Source organism: Lontra canadensis, unplaced genomic scaffold (assembly GCF_010015895.1).
Source record: "Lontra canadensis isolate GAN:19392208 unplaced genomic scaffold, GSC_riverotter_1.0 scaffold7, whole genome shotgun sequence".
In the NCBI taxonomy this organism is placed as follows: Eukaryota; Metazoa; Chordata; class Mammalia; order Carnivora; family Mustelidae; genus Lontra; species Lontra canadensis.
In genome coordinates this window covers 21378773-21399239 of record NW_022631001.1, presented here as the reverse complement: position 1 = coordinate 21399239, position 20467 = coordinate 21378773, and the positions used below count along the sequence as shown (strand labels likewise).

The following is a 20467-nucleotide window of genomic DNA, read 5'->3' as shown; positions in this document are numbered from 1 at the left end:
GAGAGCATAAGAGGTCAGAGGAAGAAGAAGACTCCCCATGGAGCTCGGAGCCTGATGTGGGACTCGATCCCAGGACTCTGGGATCATGACCTGAGCTGAAGGCAGTCACTTAATCAACTGAGCCACCCAGGTACCCAAGAAAACACTTCTATAATTTTTACTGATAAAATTTAAAATATAATAGCAATCTATTATATTAAATATGATATACTATATCATATCTCATATACTATGCATAATATGTAATAATAATTGAGTTCAACTTTTTTGTAATACAGGTGTATTAATAAGAAGAATGGGAGGTGGATAACAGTGTACTTAACTGGAAAGTTAAGTACTCTTAACTTTCAATAAGTACTCTTCTTCCAATAAACTGATTATAATTATTCTTTATGAAAAAGCATTATTGGCTCATGAGTCTTATACAAATAGGCAGGGGTGCCTACGTGGCTCATTGGTTGAGCATCCAAAGCTTGGTTTCAGCTCAGATCACAGTCTCGAAAGATCGAGCCCTGTGTCGTGTTCCATGCGCGCCATGGAGTCTGCTTTGAGATTCTCTCCCTCTCTGTCCCTCTCCCTGCTCACTCATTCTCTGAGAGATAGATATATAGATAGATATTGCAAAAAGAGGCAGTAGGACATAACTTGATGACTTTTGATGTACATAACAGTGTATAAGGCATGTAGGGTATAGTTCTCGTCAATTCTGGGAGGGAAAGAGGTTTTTATAGAGGCAAATACAATTTCTGCATCTGCAAAATGGGGATATTAATACATGGATCTACTCTGTAGGGGTTGGGTGAGAATTCATATACCCACAAAGGTGTTTCCTCCTCTCCTCATTTAGAAAAGACAGTAATTAGGAGAATAACAATGTAAAGTAGCCAACAGAATACAGCTTTGATTCCCTACAATCATTAGGGAAAAGACGTTTCCATGCTGAGCACATCTTGATTTGTCTTCCTATTTCACATAAAGTGATCTATTTTTAACCTTCAGAATTTAATTAATAATCTACCATTTCAGGAAATACTTCTACAGTTTTTGTGGTATGGTAGCTTCGATTAACTAAATTACCATAATAGTATCTTTTATTGACCTTAAAAATTAGGTGACAAATGTAAGCTTCTACAGTACCTCAGATATTTTATTGTCTGCAGTAATACTTTTACTCTTGAAGCCATTATGTCAGACACTATGAGGAGTGCTTTACATATATAATTTCATTAAATTCTCAAAATTCTGCAAGATAAATGGTAGTTTCTCAGTTCTATAAGATTGTATTTTCTCAGTTTTACATATGAATCAACCTTAGTTCAGACAAGTGAAATAAAGTTTCCTGAGATCAACAGTACTAACAAAGAATGGAGCCCAGATTTTCTAACACCAAAATTCTCTTGTCAGCTAACCTTTCTGACTTAGTACCAAATTTAGTAAATTTGTTTAGTATTTTGCATCAAGTTAGTTTTAAAGTAAATAATTAAGTGTACTAATATGAGAACTTCATGATTCTATTTATGGGTTTTATAGAAAAGAACACATTTTTTATAAAAATGAAAGAGGCAAAATACTTCTGCAAGCAATTGTTGCAAACTTCTAATCCTTGTTTTCTCATCAGATTATAAATCCCCCATTAATATAAGCAATCTGTATTGGTTTCCTACTGCTGTATAATAAAACACCACAAATTCAGCATCTTAAAAAAAACAAGGCCCCATTTAGTATCTTCCAGTTTCTGTGGGTCAGAAGACCTGTACAACCTGACTTGACTGGGTTCTCCAGTCATGGTTTCATAAAACTATTATCAAGCTCCTTCTTGGTAGGTCTGAACAAAAACCCATTTCCAAAATCATTCAGATTACTGGCAGATTTCTGGCAGATTTCATTTCCTTTTCATGCTTTCCATGCAACCCTCTACCTTCTTCAAGAAGGGTAAATGTGCTGAGTCCTTCTCATGCTTTGAGTATTTCTGCCTTCTGCCTGCCTCTTCTCCTCTTAAAGGCTCATGTAATTTACACTGGGCCCATTTGGATAAATCAGGATAATCATCCTAACTTAAGGTCAACTGATTAATAAATTTAATTACTTCCATAAAGCCCCTTTTGCCAGGTAACAGACTCATGAATAAAACACCAAGGAGTGAAGGCACAAGGGTCAAACGTTTGCCAACTACACAACCCGTATCTGCTGTTGCAATTGCCTTCCATCAAAATTACTGAGTGGACTATTTCTCTAAGTATGCTTTCATGCTGAACATTTCCTATCTTATGACTTTTGGCTACTTGTATCTTTCACATCATTTTCCTAAGCACTACCGGTTAGAAGGAGGGAAAGAGATCAGTGCTTTTCTATTTTTTATCACTCATAATCTTTATCACAAACACTGAAAAGATGAGGAAAATTTAAATATATTTGCATACTCCCAAACTACTTTATTCTGGAAAGCACACTGTACTTAAAGCCTTTACATTCTGCCTGCCATTATATTTATCTGTGTACCCACTTTGCTTCTCTGCCTTTACTGAACTCAAACTCAAGAACATCATGTCTTTATACATCTGCTTTGTGCTCTACTGAGTTCCCTTACAGAGTACGCCATCAAAAAATCTTTACTGAAAAGACAGATGAAAATGGGCTATTATTAGCAGCTGTGGGTTCTTAGCTAACTACCTTTATGATCATATTCTGTGTTTAAATGAATTATTTTAAGGCATCTTCCAGCTTTTCTATTAGATTATTCTGCTCCATCTGCTACTCATGCAGTGTTTCAGGGGTCAGAGAAAAGAGCCAGCAAAAGAAAGAAAGAAAGCACAACTGGAGACAGAAAGAAACCAAGCAAAGCTGAGAGAGATTTAAAAACACTGAACTCTATGAAAGAATGATAAAAATAGGTTTAGTAAAAAAGAACGAAAGAATGTCCACTGAATCTGACAACATGGCAAGGCTTCTTTTGACAAGGTGTTTTTGGTGGCACAGTGGAGGCAGAAACCTGCCAGGGATGATTGTAGGAAGTAAAAAAGTGAACACATCATATGTGGGCAGTTATGGAGAAGCTCAATTATAATAAAATGAACTTTTATTTTTGGTTCAGTATTACTATTTTCAAACAAAATGTTAGTCAAAAAGTTTTCAAATGAATATTCTCTAAGTTTGGGTTTCAAAGAACAGTATGGAAGTGGACACTGGTATCATGACAACAAACATGATGGTGTGGATTTCACATTACATTAAAATCTAAGTTATCCCCTGAATTGGAATCGTAAGGGGGAAACTACAGAACAGTTTTTCCTTCTAACGTTTTTATTTTGGAGCCAACCAAATACCAAAACCTAGGTAATAACTTGAGTAAACTGGGTTGTTTTTCCTGCTAAGGGAGTTTAAACATACATTCAAAATAAAATAAATCGTTTATTTACTTGAGAAATGCAAGCAAATTACTGGGTGAAATGGACAATGTGCAGTTCCATAAATTTTGTTTTTTAAAATGCCTTCACAACTATCATTACTACCTGATAATCCCCAAAATTGGGACTGGGGTCTTTCTTCTTTCTCAATATTCTTTCATGTTTGTTTACTTTTTTTTTTTTAATTTAAGTAATCTCGACACCTCACGTGGTGCTCGAACTCAAATCCCCAATATTATTTTATGTTCTAACTGGAAATTAGTCACAGAAATACTAAATTAATTTATCCAGGATCAGAAACTTCACAGTAAAGCCAGAATTCTTTTTTTTTTTTTTAAGATTTTATCTATTTATTTTAAAGAGATAGAAAGAGTGTGCATGGGGGGGGGGGTGCAGAGGGAGAAGAGAAGCCCAAGCAGACTCCACACTTAGTATGGTGCCCAATGCCAGGCTTGATCCCAGGACCCAAGATCACAACCTGAGCTGAAACCAAAGTCAGACACCCAATCAACAGCACTACCTAGGTGCCCCTAGAACCTTTGATTCTCAATCCGACACTTTAAGCCTCAATCAAGAAGTTATTACAATTAGAGTACACAATAATTTATAAAAACAACTATAATATAATCAAAGCTTTAGTGACCCCAGCAAATCCTTATGCAAATGGTAATACCTAACATCCTCACATCACTTAAGGTTCTACAAACAATGTTACTAACAAATTAAGAAAGATCTGGAACAACCCCAGGAAAGATAGATTGTAAGGATGATTCTCATTTCACAAAACAAGTGTGCTCCTGGAAAGTTACATGTGAACACAATTCTAATAAATTCTTATGTTGAAGGAGCTATGTAATTTATAAGAGCAGTTGTTATCAACTCACCTTCCATTTTTGTTGATCAGCATGATGACTTCCAAGAAGGTATTTCATAAGATGTTATAAAATGAACTGTGTCCCTTCAAAATTCATATGTTGAAGCCCTAACCCCCAATGTGTCTGTATTTGGAGATAAGGCCTTTAAGGAGATAATTAAGATTAAATGAGGTTTTAAGAGTGGGGCTCTATAAGACTGGTGTCTTTGGGACCAGAGACCCCAAGCCCGTTCCCTGTAGTGAACATGAAGAGGAAAGGCCAGGTGAGGGCACAGTGATGACAAGGACTAGCATGAAGTAGAAAGAGAACACTCACCAAATTTGCCAACATCTTGATCTTGGAATTCTAGCCTGGAGAACTGTGAGAAAATACGTTTCTGTTGTTTAAGCCACATAGGTTGTGGTTATTTTTGTTATGGTACTCCCGGCAGACTAATAATATTGAGTTCAGAAGCGTTTTTGGGGAAACCTTAGGGCTTCATGAAAAACAATTTGAAACCGCTATGCTAAAGAAATTTCTTACACTGCAAAAACCACAATCTAATTAATGTTTTATTTGCATTTAACACATAATTCTCAAAGCAAACTAAGATTAAAAGCATCTGTACATTTGTTCCATAATCACAAAGCAGGACTTATTTATACACTGAAACTAAATTTTAAATGTCAAATCATGGGGTGCTTGGGTGGTTCAGTCAGTTTAGCAGCTGATTCTTGGATTCAGCTGAGGTCATGACCTTGAGGGTCATGGGACTAAGCATGCATCAGGCTCCATGCAGGGTCTGCTCAAGATTCTTTCCCTCTTCCTTTCCCTCCGCCTTGCTCCTCCCGTCCCAGCTTGTGCATGTGTGCATGCGATCCCTCTCTCTCTCTAGAAGAAAATCTTTAAATGTCAAATGATGGCAGTCATGATAAAAATCCAAGTCAACAAATCAATGGTTAAAACAGGTTAGTGTAACTGATAATCAGTAAGACACTGATGTTTTGCATATGGTCTATAGAAGCTAATCGCTTAGGGTTGTGAGGTAAAACTAACTGCCCTTAGTTTTAGGCAACATGTACCAAAGTGCTTAACTAAAAGACTATATATATGTTCACTATTATAAATTAAAATTAAAAGACTATATATATGTTCACTATTATAATTAAAATCTGGAGTATTTGCCAGAAAATAATGACAAAATGGGGACAGATTTTAATTTCAAGAAAAGTTCAACCCAAATGAAGTAATAAGCAAATATATGAAAGGAATTAATGAACCACAAAAGCATTAATTCTGAGTGGTAGGAAGATGGACATTATAATATTCCTGGTTTTTATCTATGTACTTTACATTTCTTTAAATATTAAAAATAAAAAGAGGTTATGGGAAACATTTCTCCCAACCTCATTTCCTTAGAAGTACCACAAGGTCCTCAAAATTGAGGAAATCCCAGAGATATGTTTGATTCTCAAGTAACTATAACTCAGTCCAAGGAGACATGTGAAACATAATTTCAAGCAGTGCAGTATCAATCAACCTTAGCCTTTCTAACCAAGGCCTTCGGGCCACCAAAATGGATCAATGGGATTCTTCAGAATAAATATTATAAAATCCTGCTGGCATCGAAGAAAACTTAAAGCATCTATGAAATTACTCTTAGAAGAATCTAAAATAATAGGCACTGAAAACTGATATCTGATAAAACTGCATTTTTTAACACATTTGGCACCTTCCATTAGTATTACATGGCAAAACACTGAAAAACGCGTATACCTTTTGAACCTCCCAGAACTTACGTCTTAGTGTGGGGGTGAATGGAATGGAAGCAATGTGGGTACATACAAGAAGATAAATGGACAATTACAAAACAAACAGTGTATACTATTTCATATAAGTATGTTCATTTCATACTATTTCATATGAGTATTTCACAGAGTATGTATACATACTCTAACAAGGTACTATATAGCCCACAAAGAAATGACTTATGGAGGATAACTACAAAATACTAAGGAAACACTGAGTAAGACTCATACATACACAAGGCTTTTTGAAAGGTAAATGGTCACTCATTCATCTGTCTACTGACTTAAGTAGTTACTCAGCAACAGCTAAGTGTAAGGCACTGCTTTAGATATTAAAAATGAAATAGAAAATGACAAAAATTCTTGCCCTCACATAACTTTACTTCTACTGGAGACAGACTTAAAAAGTAAAACTGATGATTTTACAGCGTGGTAACTACTGGGAAGGAAATAAAGCAAGGTGATATATTAAGAGAGCGGTAGAAAACTCAAGGGCAAGGCCTACTTTAAATAGTCATACAAAGGACCAAAGAGCCAGAAACAGCATGAGCATTCTGGAAGCCAAAAATAGTTCTGTAAGCCAGAATATAGTACATACTGATGAGATCAATAGAGAGACTAGCAAGAACAGAACCCAGAGGAGAAAGTGGGGGCCATCGCATCAACAACTCTGTTGCCATGTTAAGAAATGTATTTTCTATTCAGAAGACAACAAGGACTCCTACATTAAGGACTTAAAGCAAAGGAAAAAGATTTTCACTTTAGCACTATAATTGTGATAAGTGGACTAGACACAGGAAAACTAGCCTGGAGTTTCCTATAATAATCCAAGTAAAAGACAATGGCATCAACTAGGACAGAGACAGCAAGGGTTGCATAGACTGAACTGAAAGGGATTAAGAAGGCTAAATCAGGATGGGATGACTGGGTGATAAGACATTAGAGAGGACATGTGTTGTAATGAGCACTGGGTATTATGTAAGACTGATGAATCACAGACCTGTACCCCTGAAACAAATAACATATTATATCTTAATTTAAATAATTTTAAAAAGAAGGCTAAATCAATCAGGACTTGGTAATATACTAAATGTGAAGGACAAAAAACAAAAACGGAAACAAAATAAAACAAAACCAGAATGACCATCAGTTTTGTTTAAATGACTGGAAAGACAATGGTACCATTTACCAAGACAAGGAACAATAAAATCCTAGGTTACAAAAAACTACAGTTGACCCCTGAACAATGCAGGCATTAGACATGCCAATCCTGTACACATTTAAAAATCTGCATATAACTTTCAACTCTCCCAAATTTTAAATACTAATAGCCCACTACTGACCAGAAGCTTTACCTATAACATGAAATATCAATTAACACACATTTATATGTATTATATACTGTATTCTTAGACAGAGATAAGAAAATGTTACAAAAATCATAAGGAAGTGAAGATGCACTTACAGTACTATACTGTATTTATTTTAAAAGTTCTGCATGTATGTAAGTGGACAGGTGTACAAACCCGTATTTTTCAAGTGTCAACTACACTACAAATTTTAACACCAAATCTACCCAAGTTCTCGTTCTCTATTACTAACTTGAATACATTGCTAAGAGTAAGTATTTCTCTTTGGGTCTTAATATCTTCATCTGTTGCCATTTTGACTTCCTGAACTTGGGCTACTGCTAGCCACTGTCTGCAGGCATGTCTGTGTTGACGCCACTGCTGCTGAGGGGCCTGACAGGCCTAACCCAGAAGCTCCTGGAGCTGTGTGCCCAGATCGATTCCAAACTGCCATGGGAGCAGCTTGGGGCCACAGATGTCACCACTGGAATCACCTCCTGCTTCCTGTGTCTCTTCTTGTCATCAGGCTGGGTCCTGTCACATCTGGAGACCTATAAAAAGCAGCAGTGAAGGGGGCTGCTGTGATCTGACCATCCCTGGCCTGTACTGATCATGTCTGCTACATTCCTGGCTGGCCTTCCCGGGATCAGGTCCTTCAATTATAGTGACCTCTTCTGCAATCATGATCTCTCAATTTCTCCGCGGTGACATTCTGGGACCAAATATATTGTTTTCTAAGGCCTTGCTCGGTAGGGCCCCCCCTTGTAACAAAAAAGTCTATTTAAACCTTGGAAAAAATATACCTTCATCTATTAAATCAAGAGCTCTGAGAGGAAGAAGTGAGGACTTAGTTTGGGAAATGAGTCAAGAATGGTACTTAGATTTCTGGTTTGGGTAAGCAGGTGGGGTTGTTGGTGCTATTCAACCAAAGGTATCAGTCAGGGTAGTCTAGGTTATCCTGCAGTAAAAATAACCCTAAATCTCAACCATTTACAATGGTGGTTGGCAAACTATGGCCCACAGACTGAATGGTTGTTTTGTAAATGAAGTTTTATTAAAACAGAGCCATATCCTTTCGTTTAGGAATTGTCTGCAGCAAGGGGCACCTGGGTGGCTCAGTTGGTAGGTGTCTGCCTTCAGCTCAGGTCATGATCCCAGGGTCCTGGGATACAGCCCTGCATCAGGCTCCCTGCCCAGTGGAAAGCTTGCTTCTCCCTCTCCCACTCCCCCTGCTTGTGTTCCCTCTCTCCCTGTCTCTCTCCCTGTCAAATGAATAAATAAAACCTAAAAAAAAAAAAAAAAAGGGAATTGTCTGTAGTTGTGAGGGAGACTATAAAGAACAAAAGTCTAAAATAGCTATATCTGACCCTTTAAGAAATTGGGTCGTGATCCCTCAGTTACGACAACGAAAGTTTATTTCTGGCCTACACTATATTTTGATGACAGGTTAGCAGTGGCTTTGTAACCTATCATTTTCACCCCCAAATGGGCAACAATAACTTAAAAAAAAAATTCTGCATCCAAGTCATCATAGCAAAGGGAACAGAGAACACAGAGAATATCCACTGCTCTTAAAGTTTCTGCTGGGGGGGTCGGGGGAGAAAGCTTCTGCTCAAAAGTATGGCATTATCACTTTTCCTTGCATTTCACTGACTAAAAACAAGTCACACGTCCATGCCTGAATTCACTAACAGAGGAGTATATACTCTTCCCAAAGGGAAGGAAACCAAATCCTGTTTAGTTGCCCCAAACAAATCTGCTCCCCCTGACCCATTTTCCAGAGTTTATGACACTAAGGAAGGGTTAATACTCCCTAAACTACTTTACAAATAGGTATGATCACATGACTGTGTTCTTCCTAATAGAACAATGGAAGTGCAGTATGAAACTTCTGCCTCACTTCTTAAAAGAAAATTGTTTGCCCTATACTTTCTTTCCCCTTCCTATAGCTTGAAGCACATTCTACAACAAAGAAAAGCAAAAAACCCTATGGTGGAACAATAAAATGTGAAGACTCTGGATCTCTGAATAACCTCATTGAACAAAGTCAGATGGTTAAATAGAGACAAATAAATTTATTGCTTATTTAACCAAATTATATTTTGGAGTCTCTTTCTTATAGCAGTTTAGTCTCTACCTAATATTGATTCATCAGCATTTTTTCAATGAAAATGTTCAATATGCAGTTGAGTATGCCAGCCTTTGAACTAAGATTCAAGATGAAAATAAAAGTATTTAACATACGGGGTTTTAAAATCATGGTAATAGACAAGAATACCCAATGAGAATATATAAAATGACACTAGAGGAAGGTCTAGAACAAACCTCTGTAGTATAAAAACTTTCAAGAGCTTACACAAAAAGAAAGATCTGGGAAAGGAGACTATTGGGGTAAAAAGGAAAAACCAGTAAACTACTGTAGGAAAGAAGCTAAAAGAGTGTTACAAGGAAAGATCAGAGAAACAAAAAAAGATGTGGAATAAAAAGTATCACTTTTTAGGGATTCCCTTCTCATTATTGCCCTCCACCCCCACCTTTGGTTATGAGCCAAATCCAGTAACTTTATGCTAACAAACAGCATATGGCAAAAGTGATAGTATGCTGATGGCTAAGATTTGGTTACAAAAACATCATGACTTTTGTCTTAGGCTCTCTCTCATCCACCGGCTCTGGTGCAATGCAGTAAGCAGCCGGATGGAAAAGCAATGCCTTATGTAACTGCCAATACTCTGAGGTGCCCTGTGGACAAACCATGACAAGAAACTGAATACTGCTAATAGCCACATATTGAGTTTAGAAGGGATTTTCCTCCAGTTCAGCGTTCAGGTGAGATAGCATGCCAGGCTGCCAGCTTGACTGCAGCCTGAGAAACTCTGAGCCAGAGTTATAACAACTGTTAGGTTCCATTCAAATTCCTAACACACAAAAACTGCAAGAGAATAAATGTTTGATGTTCATGTTTGGCTTTGCTTTGTTTAAGATTTTATTTATTTATTTTGCAGAGAAAGCATGAGTGCACACAAGTAGAGGGGGCCGGCAGGCAAAAGGAGAAAGCAGGCTCCCCACTGAGCAAGGAGCCCAATGCGGGACTTGATCCCAGGACCCTGGGATCATGATCTGAGCCAAAACCAGACGCTTAACAAACTGAGCCACCCAGGCATCCCACATTTTTTTTTTAAAGATTTTTTAATTTATTGATTTGAGAACGCAAGCAGGGGGAGTGGAAGGCAAGGAAGAAGCAGGCTTCCTGCTGAGCAGGGAGCCCCATGCGGGTATCAATCCCAGGAGCCTGTGATCATGAACCAGTTGACTTACTTCAATTAGCATTATACTTTCTAGCTCCATCCATGTTGCTACAAATGGCAAGATTTCATTCTTTTTTAGGGCTAAATAATATTCCATGGTGTGTGTGTACACGGGTACATGCGCATGCACACACACACACACACACCACCTTTTTATCCATTTGTCTATCAATGGACACTTGTGCTGCTTTTGTATCTTGGCTATTGTAAATAATGCTGTTATAAACACAGGGGTGCATGTATCCCTTTTAATTAGTGTTTTTGTATTCTTTGGGTAAACACTCAGGGGAATGGATCATACAGTAGTTTTATTTTTAACTTTGTAAGGAAACTACATACTGTTTTTGACAGTGGCTGCACCAGTTTGCAATCCCATCAACACTGCAAGAGGGTTCTTTTCTCTTCACATCCTCACCAATGCCTGTTGTTTCTTAGGTTATTGATTTTAGCCATTCTGACAGGCGTGAGGTGATATTTCATTGTAATTTTGGTTTACATAACCCTGATAAGTAAGTGATGATTAACATCTTTTCATGGGTCTATTGGCCATGTGTATTTCTTCTTTGGAGAAATGTCTGTTCATGTCTATTGCCTATTTTTAATTGAGTTATATATTTTTGCATGTTAAGTTTTCATGAGTTTCTTAAATATTTTGGATACTAACCCTTTATCAGGTATGTCATTTGCAAATAACATCCCCCATTCCACAGGTTGTCTTTCAGGTTTACCCAGTGTCCTTTGCTGTGTGGAAGCTTTTTATTTTGATATAGTCCCAATAATTTATTTTTGCTTCTGTTTCTCTTGCCTCAGGAGACTTATCTAGAAAAAAAGTTGCTATGGCCCATGTCAAAGAGGTTACTGTGTTATCTTCTACTTTACTATGGTTTCAGGTCTCACATTTAGTTATTTAATCCATTTTTAATTTATTTTTGTGTCTGGTGTAAGAAAGAGATTCAATTTCATTCTTCTGCATGTTGCTGACCACTTTTCCCAACATCACTTGTTGAAGAGACTGTCTTTTTCCCAATGGATATTCTTTCCTACTTTGTCAAAGATTAATTGACCATATAGGTGTGGGTTCATTTCTGGGTATTCTATTCTGTTTCATTGATCTATGTGTCTATTTCAGTGCTAGTACCATACTCTTGATTACTACAGCCTTGTAATATAACCTGAAATCAGGAATTGAGATGCCTCCGGCTTTGCTTTTCAACACTGCTTTGGTTAGTCAGGATCTTTTGTGGTTTCATACAAATTTCAGACCTGTTTATTCTATTTCTGTGAAAAATGCTATTGGCACTTTGGTACAGATTATGTTAAAGATATAGATTGCTTTGGGCACTTTAGACATGTTAACAGTATCTGTTCTTCCAATCCATGAGCATGCATGCCTTCCCATTTCTTTGGGTCATCTTCAATTTCTTTCATCAGTGTTTTATAGTTTTCAGAGTACAGATCTTTTACAACTCTTTGGTTACATTTATTCCTAAGTTTATTATTATTTTTGGTACAACTGTAAATGGGATTGTTTCTTAATTTCTCTACCTACTGCTTCTTTATTAGTATATAGAATCGTAGAGGATTTTTCTGTACATTGATTTTGTATCCTGAAAATGTATGGAATTCGTTTATCAGTTCAAGCAGTTTCTTGGTGTAGGTTTCCAGGTTTTCTAGATACAGTGTCATGTCACCTGCAAATAATGAAAGTTTGATTTCTTCCTTAACCAAGCTGGATGCCTTTTACTTTTTTTGTTGTCTGATTGCTGTGGCTTGGACTTCCAGTACTATATTGAATAAAAGTGGTAAGAGTGGAAATCCTTGCCTTGTGGGAACTTAGGGTTTGAGAAGCCCTGTTTTTCCCTATTGAGGATGCTGTTAGCTGTGGGTTTTTCATATATGGGCTTTATTATGTTGAGGTAGGTTCCCTCTAAAATTCTGTTGAGGGTTCTTATAATAAATGGATATTGTATTTTTCAAATGTTTTTTCTTGAAATGATAATATGGTCTTTATCCTCTCTTCTATGCTTTTTATCCTTTTTCTTATTGAGTATCATGTTGATTGATTTGCAAATAATGAACCACCTTTACAACCCAGGAATAAATCCCACTATTATGGTGAACTGTTTTTTTAATGTATTGTTGGATTCGGTTTGCTAATATTTTATTGAGGATTTCTGCATCTATGTTCATCAGAGGTATTGGCCTGTAGTTCTCTTTCATAGGAGTATCTTTATCTGGTTTTGGTATCAAGATAATGCTAGCCTTATAGAATAAATCTGGGAGTTTTTCTTCCTTTTCTATTTTTTTGGAATGGTTTGAGAAGAACAGGTATGAACTCTTCCTGAAATGTTGGTAGAATTCGCCTATGAAGCCATCTGGTCCTGGACTTTTTGCTGGGTGGTTTTTGAACTGATTCCATTTCATTGCTGGTAACTGGTCTGTTCAAATTTTTTCTTCCTGTTTCAGTTTTGGTAGTGTCTATGTTTCTAGGAACTTAGCCATTTCTCCTAAGTTGTCCAATTTGTTGGCATATAGTTTTTCATAATAAATTTTTACCATTGTTCGTAAATATGTGGTATTGAACATTACTTCTCCTCTCTCCTTTATGATTTTGAGTCCTTTCTCTTTTTTTCTTGGTAAGTCTGGCTAGAGGTTTATATTGATTTTCTTCTAAGAACCAGCTCCTGGTTTCATTAATCTGTTCTTTTGGTTTTTATTTTAGTTTATGATTTATTTCTGCTCTAATCTTTATTTCCTTCCTTCTACTGGTTTTAGGTTTCATTTGTTCTTTTTTCTAGCTCTCTTAAGTTTAATGTTAGGTTGTTTGACTTTTTTCTTGCTTCTTAACATAGACTTATACTGTTATAAACTTTCTGCTTAGAACCACTTTTTCTGCAACCTACAGGTTTTGGACCATTGTGTTTCCATTGTCCTTTGTTTCAGGTTATTTTTCTATTTCTTCTTTTATTTCCTGGTTAACCCATTCATTGTTTAGTAGCATGTTATTTAACCTCCATGTATTTGTGATCTTTCAGATTTTTTGTACTGGTTGGTCGATTTCTAGTTTCATAGCATTGTGGTCAGAGAAGATGCATGGTATGACTTCCATCTTCAATTTGTTGAGACTGGTTTTATGACATTAATATGTGATCTATTCTGAAGAATGTACTGCACACACTTGAAAAGAATGTATATTCTGTTTTAGGATATTATGTTCTGCATGTATCTGTTAAATCCATCTGCTTCAGTGTGTCATTCAAAGCCACTGTTTCCTTGTTGATGTTCTGAATGGATGGCTGTCAACTGATGTAAGTGGGGTATTAAAGTCTCCTGCTACTGTATTACTACTGATTAGTTCCTTAGGTCTGTTGTTAAATTTTATGTATTTGGGTGCTCCTATGTAGGGTGCATGAATATTCATAATTACATCTTCTTATGGGATTATCCATTTATATCGTGTCCTTCTTTATGTCTTGTTACAGTCTTTATTTTAAAGTTTGTTTTGTTTGATATAAATATTGCTACTCAGACTTTCTTCTGACATTCATTTGCATGACAGGTGTTTCTCCAGTCTCTCACTTTCATCTGTAGGTGTCTTTTGTAGTCTCTTGTAGGCAGCATATAGATGGGTCTTGTTTTTTTAACCCATCCTGTCACCTTATATCTTTTCACTGGACTATGTATTTACTTCATTTACATTAGAAGCAATTACTGGCAGATATGTATTTATTGCCATTTTATTACCTTTTTGTGGTTGTTTCTGAAGATTTCCTCTGATCCTTTCTTGTCTTTCACATTTTGCTGATATTCTTTAGTGACATATTTGGTTTTCTCTTCATTCCTTGTAGGTTTATTAGTGGTCTGTGATATATGGTTACCATTAGGTTTCTCTACAACCTCTTTTGCATATAGCAGCCTACATTAAGTTGATAGTCATTTAAGTTTGAACCCACTTTTTTCTTCTCTCCTCCCTAGATGTTAGGTATATGTTACTAATTTCATAAGTAGGCTCCATGCCCAGTGTGGTGCCCAAGGTGGGTCTTGAACACATGACCCTGAGATAAAGACCTGAGCTAAGATCAAGTATCGGATGCTCAAACAACTGAGCCACTCATGTGTATGTATATGTATTATATTTTATAATTTTTTGTGAGTATCTTGACTTTTTTTTTAACAGAAATACTCATTTTCACTGCTTTTGTGTTTCCTACCTTTATACTATTGCTTTTGGTCTCCCCTTTCCATTCAAAGAGGCCCCTTTAATATTTCTCGCAGGGCTGGTTTAGTGGTCACGAACTCCTTCACCCTTTTTTTTTATTAAAGATTTTATTAATTTTTGAGAGACAGAGAGCACACGTGTGTGTGGGGAAGGGTAGAGAAAGAAGCAGACTCCCCACTGAGCACAGGGCCCAAGGCAGAATTCAATTCCAGGACCTTGGGATCATGACTTGAACCAAGGGCAGACACTTAACTGACTGAGCTACCCAGGCACCCATGAACTCCTTTACTTTTTGTCTGAGAAACTCTTCATCTCTATTCTGAATAATAGCCTTGCTGGATAAAGTATTCTTGGATGCAGATTTTTCCAATTCAGCACTTCGAATGACTATATCATACCACTACTCCCTTCAGACTTGCAAAGATTTTGCTGAAAAGTCTCCTGCTAGCCTTATGGGTTTTCCCTTATAAGTTACTGACTTCTTTTGCCTTGCTGCTTTTAAGATTTTTCCTTCATCACTATACTTGGCAAATTTAATTACAATATGTCTTGGTTTGGGTTACTTTTATTGATTTTGATGGAATTCTTTGTGCCTCCTGGATCTGGATGTCTGTTTCCTTCCCCAGATTAGGGAAGTTTTCAGCTATCATTTCTACAAATAAATTTTCTGCCCTCTTTTCTCTCTCTTCTTTTTCTGGGACTCCTATAATATGAATGTTCTTATGTTTGATGAGTCACTGAGTTTCCTAAATCTATTCTTGTATTATTTAATTCTTTCTTCTCTCCTTTGTTCCATTTGATTACTTTCCATTACTTTGTCTTCTAGGTCACTAATTTCTTCCTCTTCTTCCATACTGTTATGCAATCCATCAAGCACGTTTCTGATTTCATTTTTTTAAAAAGATTTTATTTATTTGACAGAAAGAGAGATCACAAGAAGGCAGAGAGGCAGCAGAGAGAGGGGGGGAAACAGGATCCCCACCAAGCAGAGAGCCTGAAGTGGGGCTTGATCCCCACACCCTGAGACCACGACCCGAGCCGAAGGCCGAAGGCAGAGGCTCAACCCACTGAGCCACCCAGGTGCCCCTCTGATTTCATCTTTTAAGCCCTTTATCTCTTTTATGTTATTCCTTATTTCTGTGTTAAGGGTCTCACTCATGTTTTCCACTCTTTTCTCAAGTCTAGTGAGCATCTTTGTGATCACTGCTTTAAATTCTCTATTAGGTATGGTACTTACATCTGTTTTGTTTACATCTCTGGCCATGCCTTGTCCTGTTCTTTAATTTGGGATAAATTTCTCTGTCTCCTCATTTTGTCAGCTTCTCTGTGTCTGTTTCTCTGTGTTAAGAAAGTCAGCTGTGTCCTCTGCTCTTGAAAGTAGTGACTTTACGAAGAGGAGTTCCTGGAGTACCCTACAGTGCAATGTCCCCTATTCACCAGAAACTGGTACTTCAGGAGAATATCCTATGTGTGTTGCTTACTTACTGATACCATTTTGATAACTAATAATGCTGTGCATATTTAAATATGTTAATTGGATATGACAGTACTTAATTTTATTAAGCATTTTATCAACTTTTGATTTCTAACAAAAGTAGGACTTGAGATGAGTTCCAACAGTTTATGTGTTAAGTGATCCAAAGAAGGCCTCAAAGAACAGATATACAAATCCAAACAATCACAGAAATTATTTAATATTGGTGACTAGCCACAATATCAATCTGGAGTATTCTGCTTCTTTCTTTCATGTCTCTTTGTCCTCTCTGTACCAGGGCCACTTTCAGACTTCAACCAGAAAAATTCAACCAATGGACATCAGGAGAAAACAGTTTGGGATGCACTGAGCATTAGGCACAGCTTAGAGAAGAGCAGACTTGATATTCACTGTTTTCACCAGTTAGGTTCTAAAGTCATTTGTCATGAAAGCAATACATAACTAATAAAGTGGAAAAGGAAGGATGGGTGAAAGATAAAGGGAATAAAGAATTAAGGAAGAGTTTATTGTTCTTTACTAAAATAGTAGAGGGGCGCCTGGGTGGCTCAGTGGGTTAAAGCCTCTGCCTTCGGCTCAGGTCATGATCTCAGGGTCCTGGGATCAAGCCCCTCATCAGCCTCTCTCTGCTCAGCAGGGAGCTTCCCCTCTCTCTCTGCCTGCCTCCCTGCCTACTTGTGACCTCTCGCTGTCAAATAAATAAAATCTTTAAAAAATAAAATAAAATAAAATAGTAGAGATTTTAGTATTCAAAAAGGATAAGGAAAAATATCTATCTGTATTTAGGAGTGTCTGTGTGTCTGTGTGTGTATGTGTTGTGCATAAACTTTACTTATACAGCAGCAGAATTCTTAAAAATCAGAAAAAAAGGAAAATCAGAAGAGAGAGTAAATATAAATATGAAATTAGCAAACCTCACTAAATACCTAAGTATAAAAATTATTTTTTAATATTGAAGGACATTTTATACATACACACACATGTTAATTGAGGCCATAAAAAGTATCAACGAATTAATTGGATCAAAATCACACAAAGTATGTTCTACATAATGGAATGAAATTAGAAATTTCAGTGGAAACCAGTAACAGGAAAAGGAATTGGCAAAATTTACATATATGTGGAAATTAATATACAACCAAATAATAGGTCAAAGAACTCACAAGAGAAATGGGAAAATGGTTTAAGATGAAAGAAAATTAAATATAACACATCAATTTATGGAATGAAGTTAATGCAGGGAGTAAAGATGGACTATAATTCCTGAAAATGTCTATGTTAAAAAAGAGGAAGAGCTCAAATCAATAACCTGAACTTCTACCTTAATACCAGAAAAGAACAAACTAAACCCAATGAAAATGAAAGGAAAGAACAAAATAGAGAAACAATAGGGAAATTCAATAAAACCATAAAGTGGTTTTTAAACGATCAACAAAATTGACAAACCTATAGCTATGCTGACCAAGAAAAAAAAAAAAAGAAGAAGAAGAACATACAAAATTAGTAAAATAAGGAAACAGGAGATATTACCACTACCTATGCATAAATAATATGATAAATGAACACTACGAACAATTAAATGTCAATAAGCTAGATAAGCTAAATAAAATGAACAATTTCCTAGAGACAAAAGCTACTGAAATTGACTCAAGAAGAAATACAAATCTGAACTTACAGAAGAGACCAAGTAACCGAACAAAAACAAAACTTCCAACAAAGAAAAGCCCAAGCCCAAATGGTTTTACTGTCAAATAAATAAACAAAATTTTAAAAAAAAAGCTAATACTGCCCCAAGATGTCCTTCAACAGACAAACGGATAAAGAAGATGTGGTCCATATCCACAATGGAATATTACTTGGCCATCAGAAAGGATGAATACCCAAGTTTTGCATCGACTTGCACGGCACTGGAGGAGATTATGCTGAGTGAAATAAGTCAAACAGAGAAAGTCAATTATCATATGGTTTCACTTATTTGTGGAACATAAGGAACAGCATGGAGGACATTAGGAGAAGGGGAAAATGAAGGGGGAGAAATTGGACTAGGAGATGAAGCAAGAGAGACTATGGACTGCAGGAAAAGAAATGGAGAGTTTTAGAAGGGAAGAGGGTGGGGGAAATGGTGAGCCTGGTGATAGGTATTAAGAAGGCACACAGATTGCATGGAGCTCTGGGTGTTGTAGGCAAACAATGAATCATGGAACACCACATCAAAAACTAATGATGTACTTAATTTATGGTGACGTAACAATAAAAAATAAATGATTGTTTTTTAAAAAGAAGCTAATATTCCCCAACTTTATCTACAGATTATACCTAACCCTATCTAAATCATAACTAGCTTTTTTGGAGAAATAAACAAGCTGATACTCAAACTCATTAAGAAAATGCACCAGAATAGCCAAAACAGGAACCAGAATAGCCAAAACAATCTTGAAAAAGGACAATTTCAAAATTTATCACAAAGCTATAGTAATCAAAACAGTATGGTACTGGCATAAATGATGACATATAATATGACACTAGAGGGAATGGCTCAGTCAGTTAATCGCCAGCTTCAGCTCAGGTCATGATCCCAGGGTCCTGGAATCAAATCCCACTTCGGGAGCCTGCTTCTCCCTCTCCCTCTGCCATTCCCCCCATTTGTGCTCTCTGGTTCTATCTCTCTGTCAAATAAATAAATAAAATCTTAAAAAAAAAAAAAAAAGACAATAGAATAAAGACTTCAGAAATAAACACTTAATATTTATGGTCAACTAACTTTCTACAAGGACGTCAAGGCAATCAAATATGGGAAAGAATGGTCTTTTTAACAAATGGTAATGCAACCACTGGGTATCCACATGCAAAAGGGTGAAGGTGAACCTCTATCTTATAAAATATACAAAAACTGACTTAAAAGAGATCATAGATCTAAACATAAAAAAAGCTAAACGTACAGAAATGCTAGTATAGATTATAGGATTCTATCTTCATGATCTTGGGTTGGCCAATGGTTTCTTAGTTATGACACCAAAGCACTAGCCACAAAAGAAAAAAATATATTGGATTTCATCAAAATTAAAACTTTTGTTCATGAAGAACATTATGTAGAAAGAAAAAAGACAACACACAAAGTCGGAGAAAATGTATGTAAAATCATATACCTGGTAAGAGTCTAGTATGCACAATATATAAAGAGCTCTTAAACCTCAAGAACAAAAAGACAGCCAATTAAACAATGGAGGATAGGAGTAGGCATTTTTTCACATTTTCCCAAAGATATACAACAGCCAACAAGCATATGAAAAGAATGCTCAACATCATTTAGTCATAAGGAAAATGCAACTCAAAACCACAATGAGAACACTTTATACCCACTAGGATGGTTAAAATCAATCAATCATTAAGTGTTGGTGAGAAAGGATGTGGGAAAGTTGCAACCCTCATAAATTCTTAGTGGTAATGTAAAATGGTGCAGCTCTGGAATATAATCTGGCAGTTCCTCAAACAGTTAAACACAGAATGACCATATGATCCAGCAATTCCACTCTAGATACAAAAAATAAATCACATATCTGCCCAAAAAGCTCTATGAATGTATTCATAGCAGTACTTTTCCTAACAGCCAAAAAATGGAAACAACCCAAATATCATAAACTGGTAAAGTGATAAATAAAGTGGCATATGCATCTGATGGAAAAGTATTCAGGCATAGAAAGGAAGTACTGAGGCACCTGGATGGCTCAGTCAGTTAAGCATTCAACTCTTGACCTCAGCTCAGGTCTCAATCTCAGTTGTGAATACAAGCCCCACATTGGGCTCCATGCTGGGTGCAGAGTCTACTTTAAAAAAAAAAGGGGGGGGGAGAACAAAGTACTGATTCTTTCTAAATTTCTGACCCAGAGAAACAGTCCACTAATTAAAATACTTATTGTTTCATGTCATTTAATTTGGAATGGTATATAACACAGCAAAGATAACTGGAAAAGCACACGTGATTTTTATAGTAAAAACAAGTAACTCTTGTTCCCTGATGGTTCCTCTTTTCATAGTG

At 36.5% G+C, this 20467-nt stretch overlaps 1 protein-coding gene across 3 annotated transcripts in view; it reads right to left on the bottom strand.

Moving 5' to 3' along the window:
* RSF1 (remodeling and spacing factor 1) overlaps window positions 1-20467 on the bottom strand; it is a 156716-nt gene that overhangs the window by 89042 nt on the left and 47207 nt on the right. Inside the window, exon 1 of one of the 3 annotated variants that reach the window (XM_032852989.1) lies at window positions 4595-4633. The exons of the other annotated variants lie outside the window; for them this stretch is intronic. Within the exon in view, the coding sequence (XP_032708880.1) occupies window positions 4595-4609 (15 nt within the window). The 5' untranslated portion in view covers window positions 4610-4633. Of the gene's footprint in view, window positions 1-4594; window positions 4634-20467 lie in introns of those variants that run through there. 3 annotated transcript variants of the gene reach the window in all.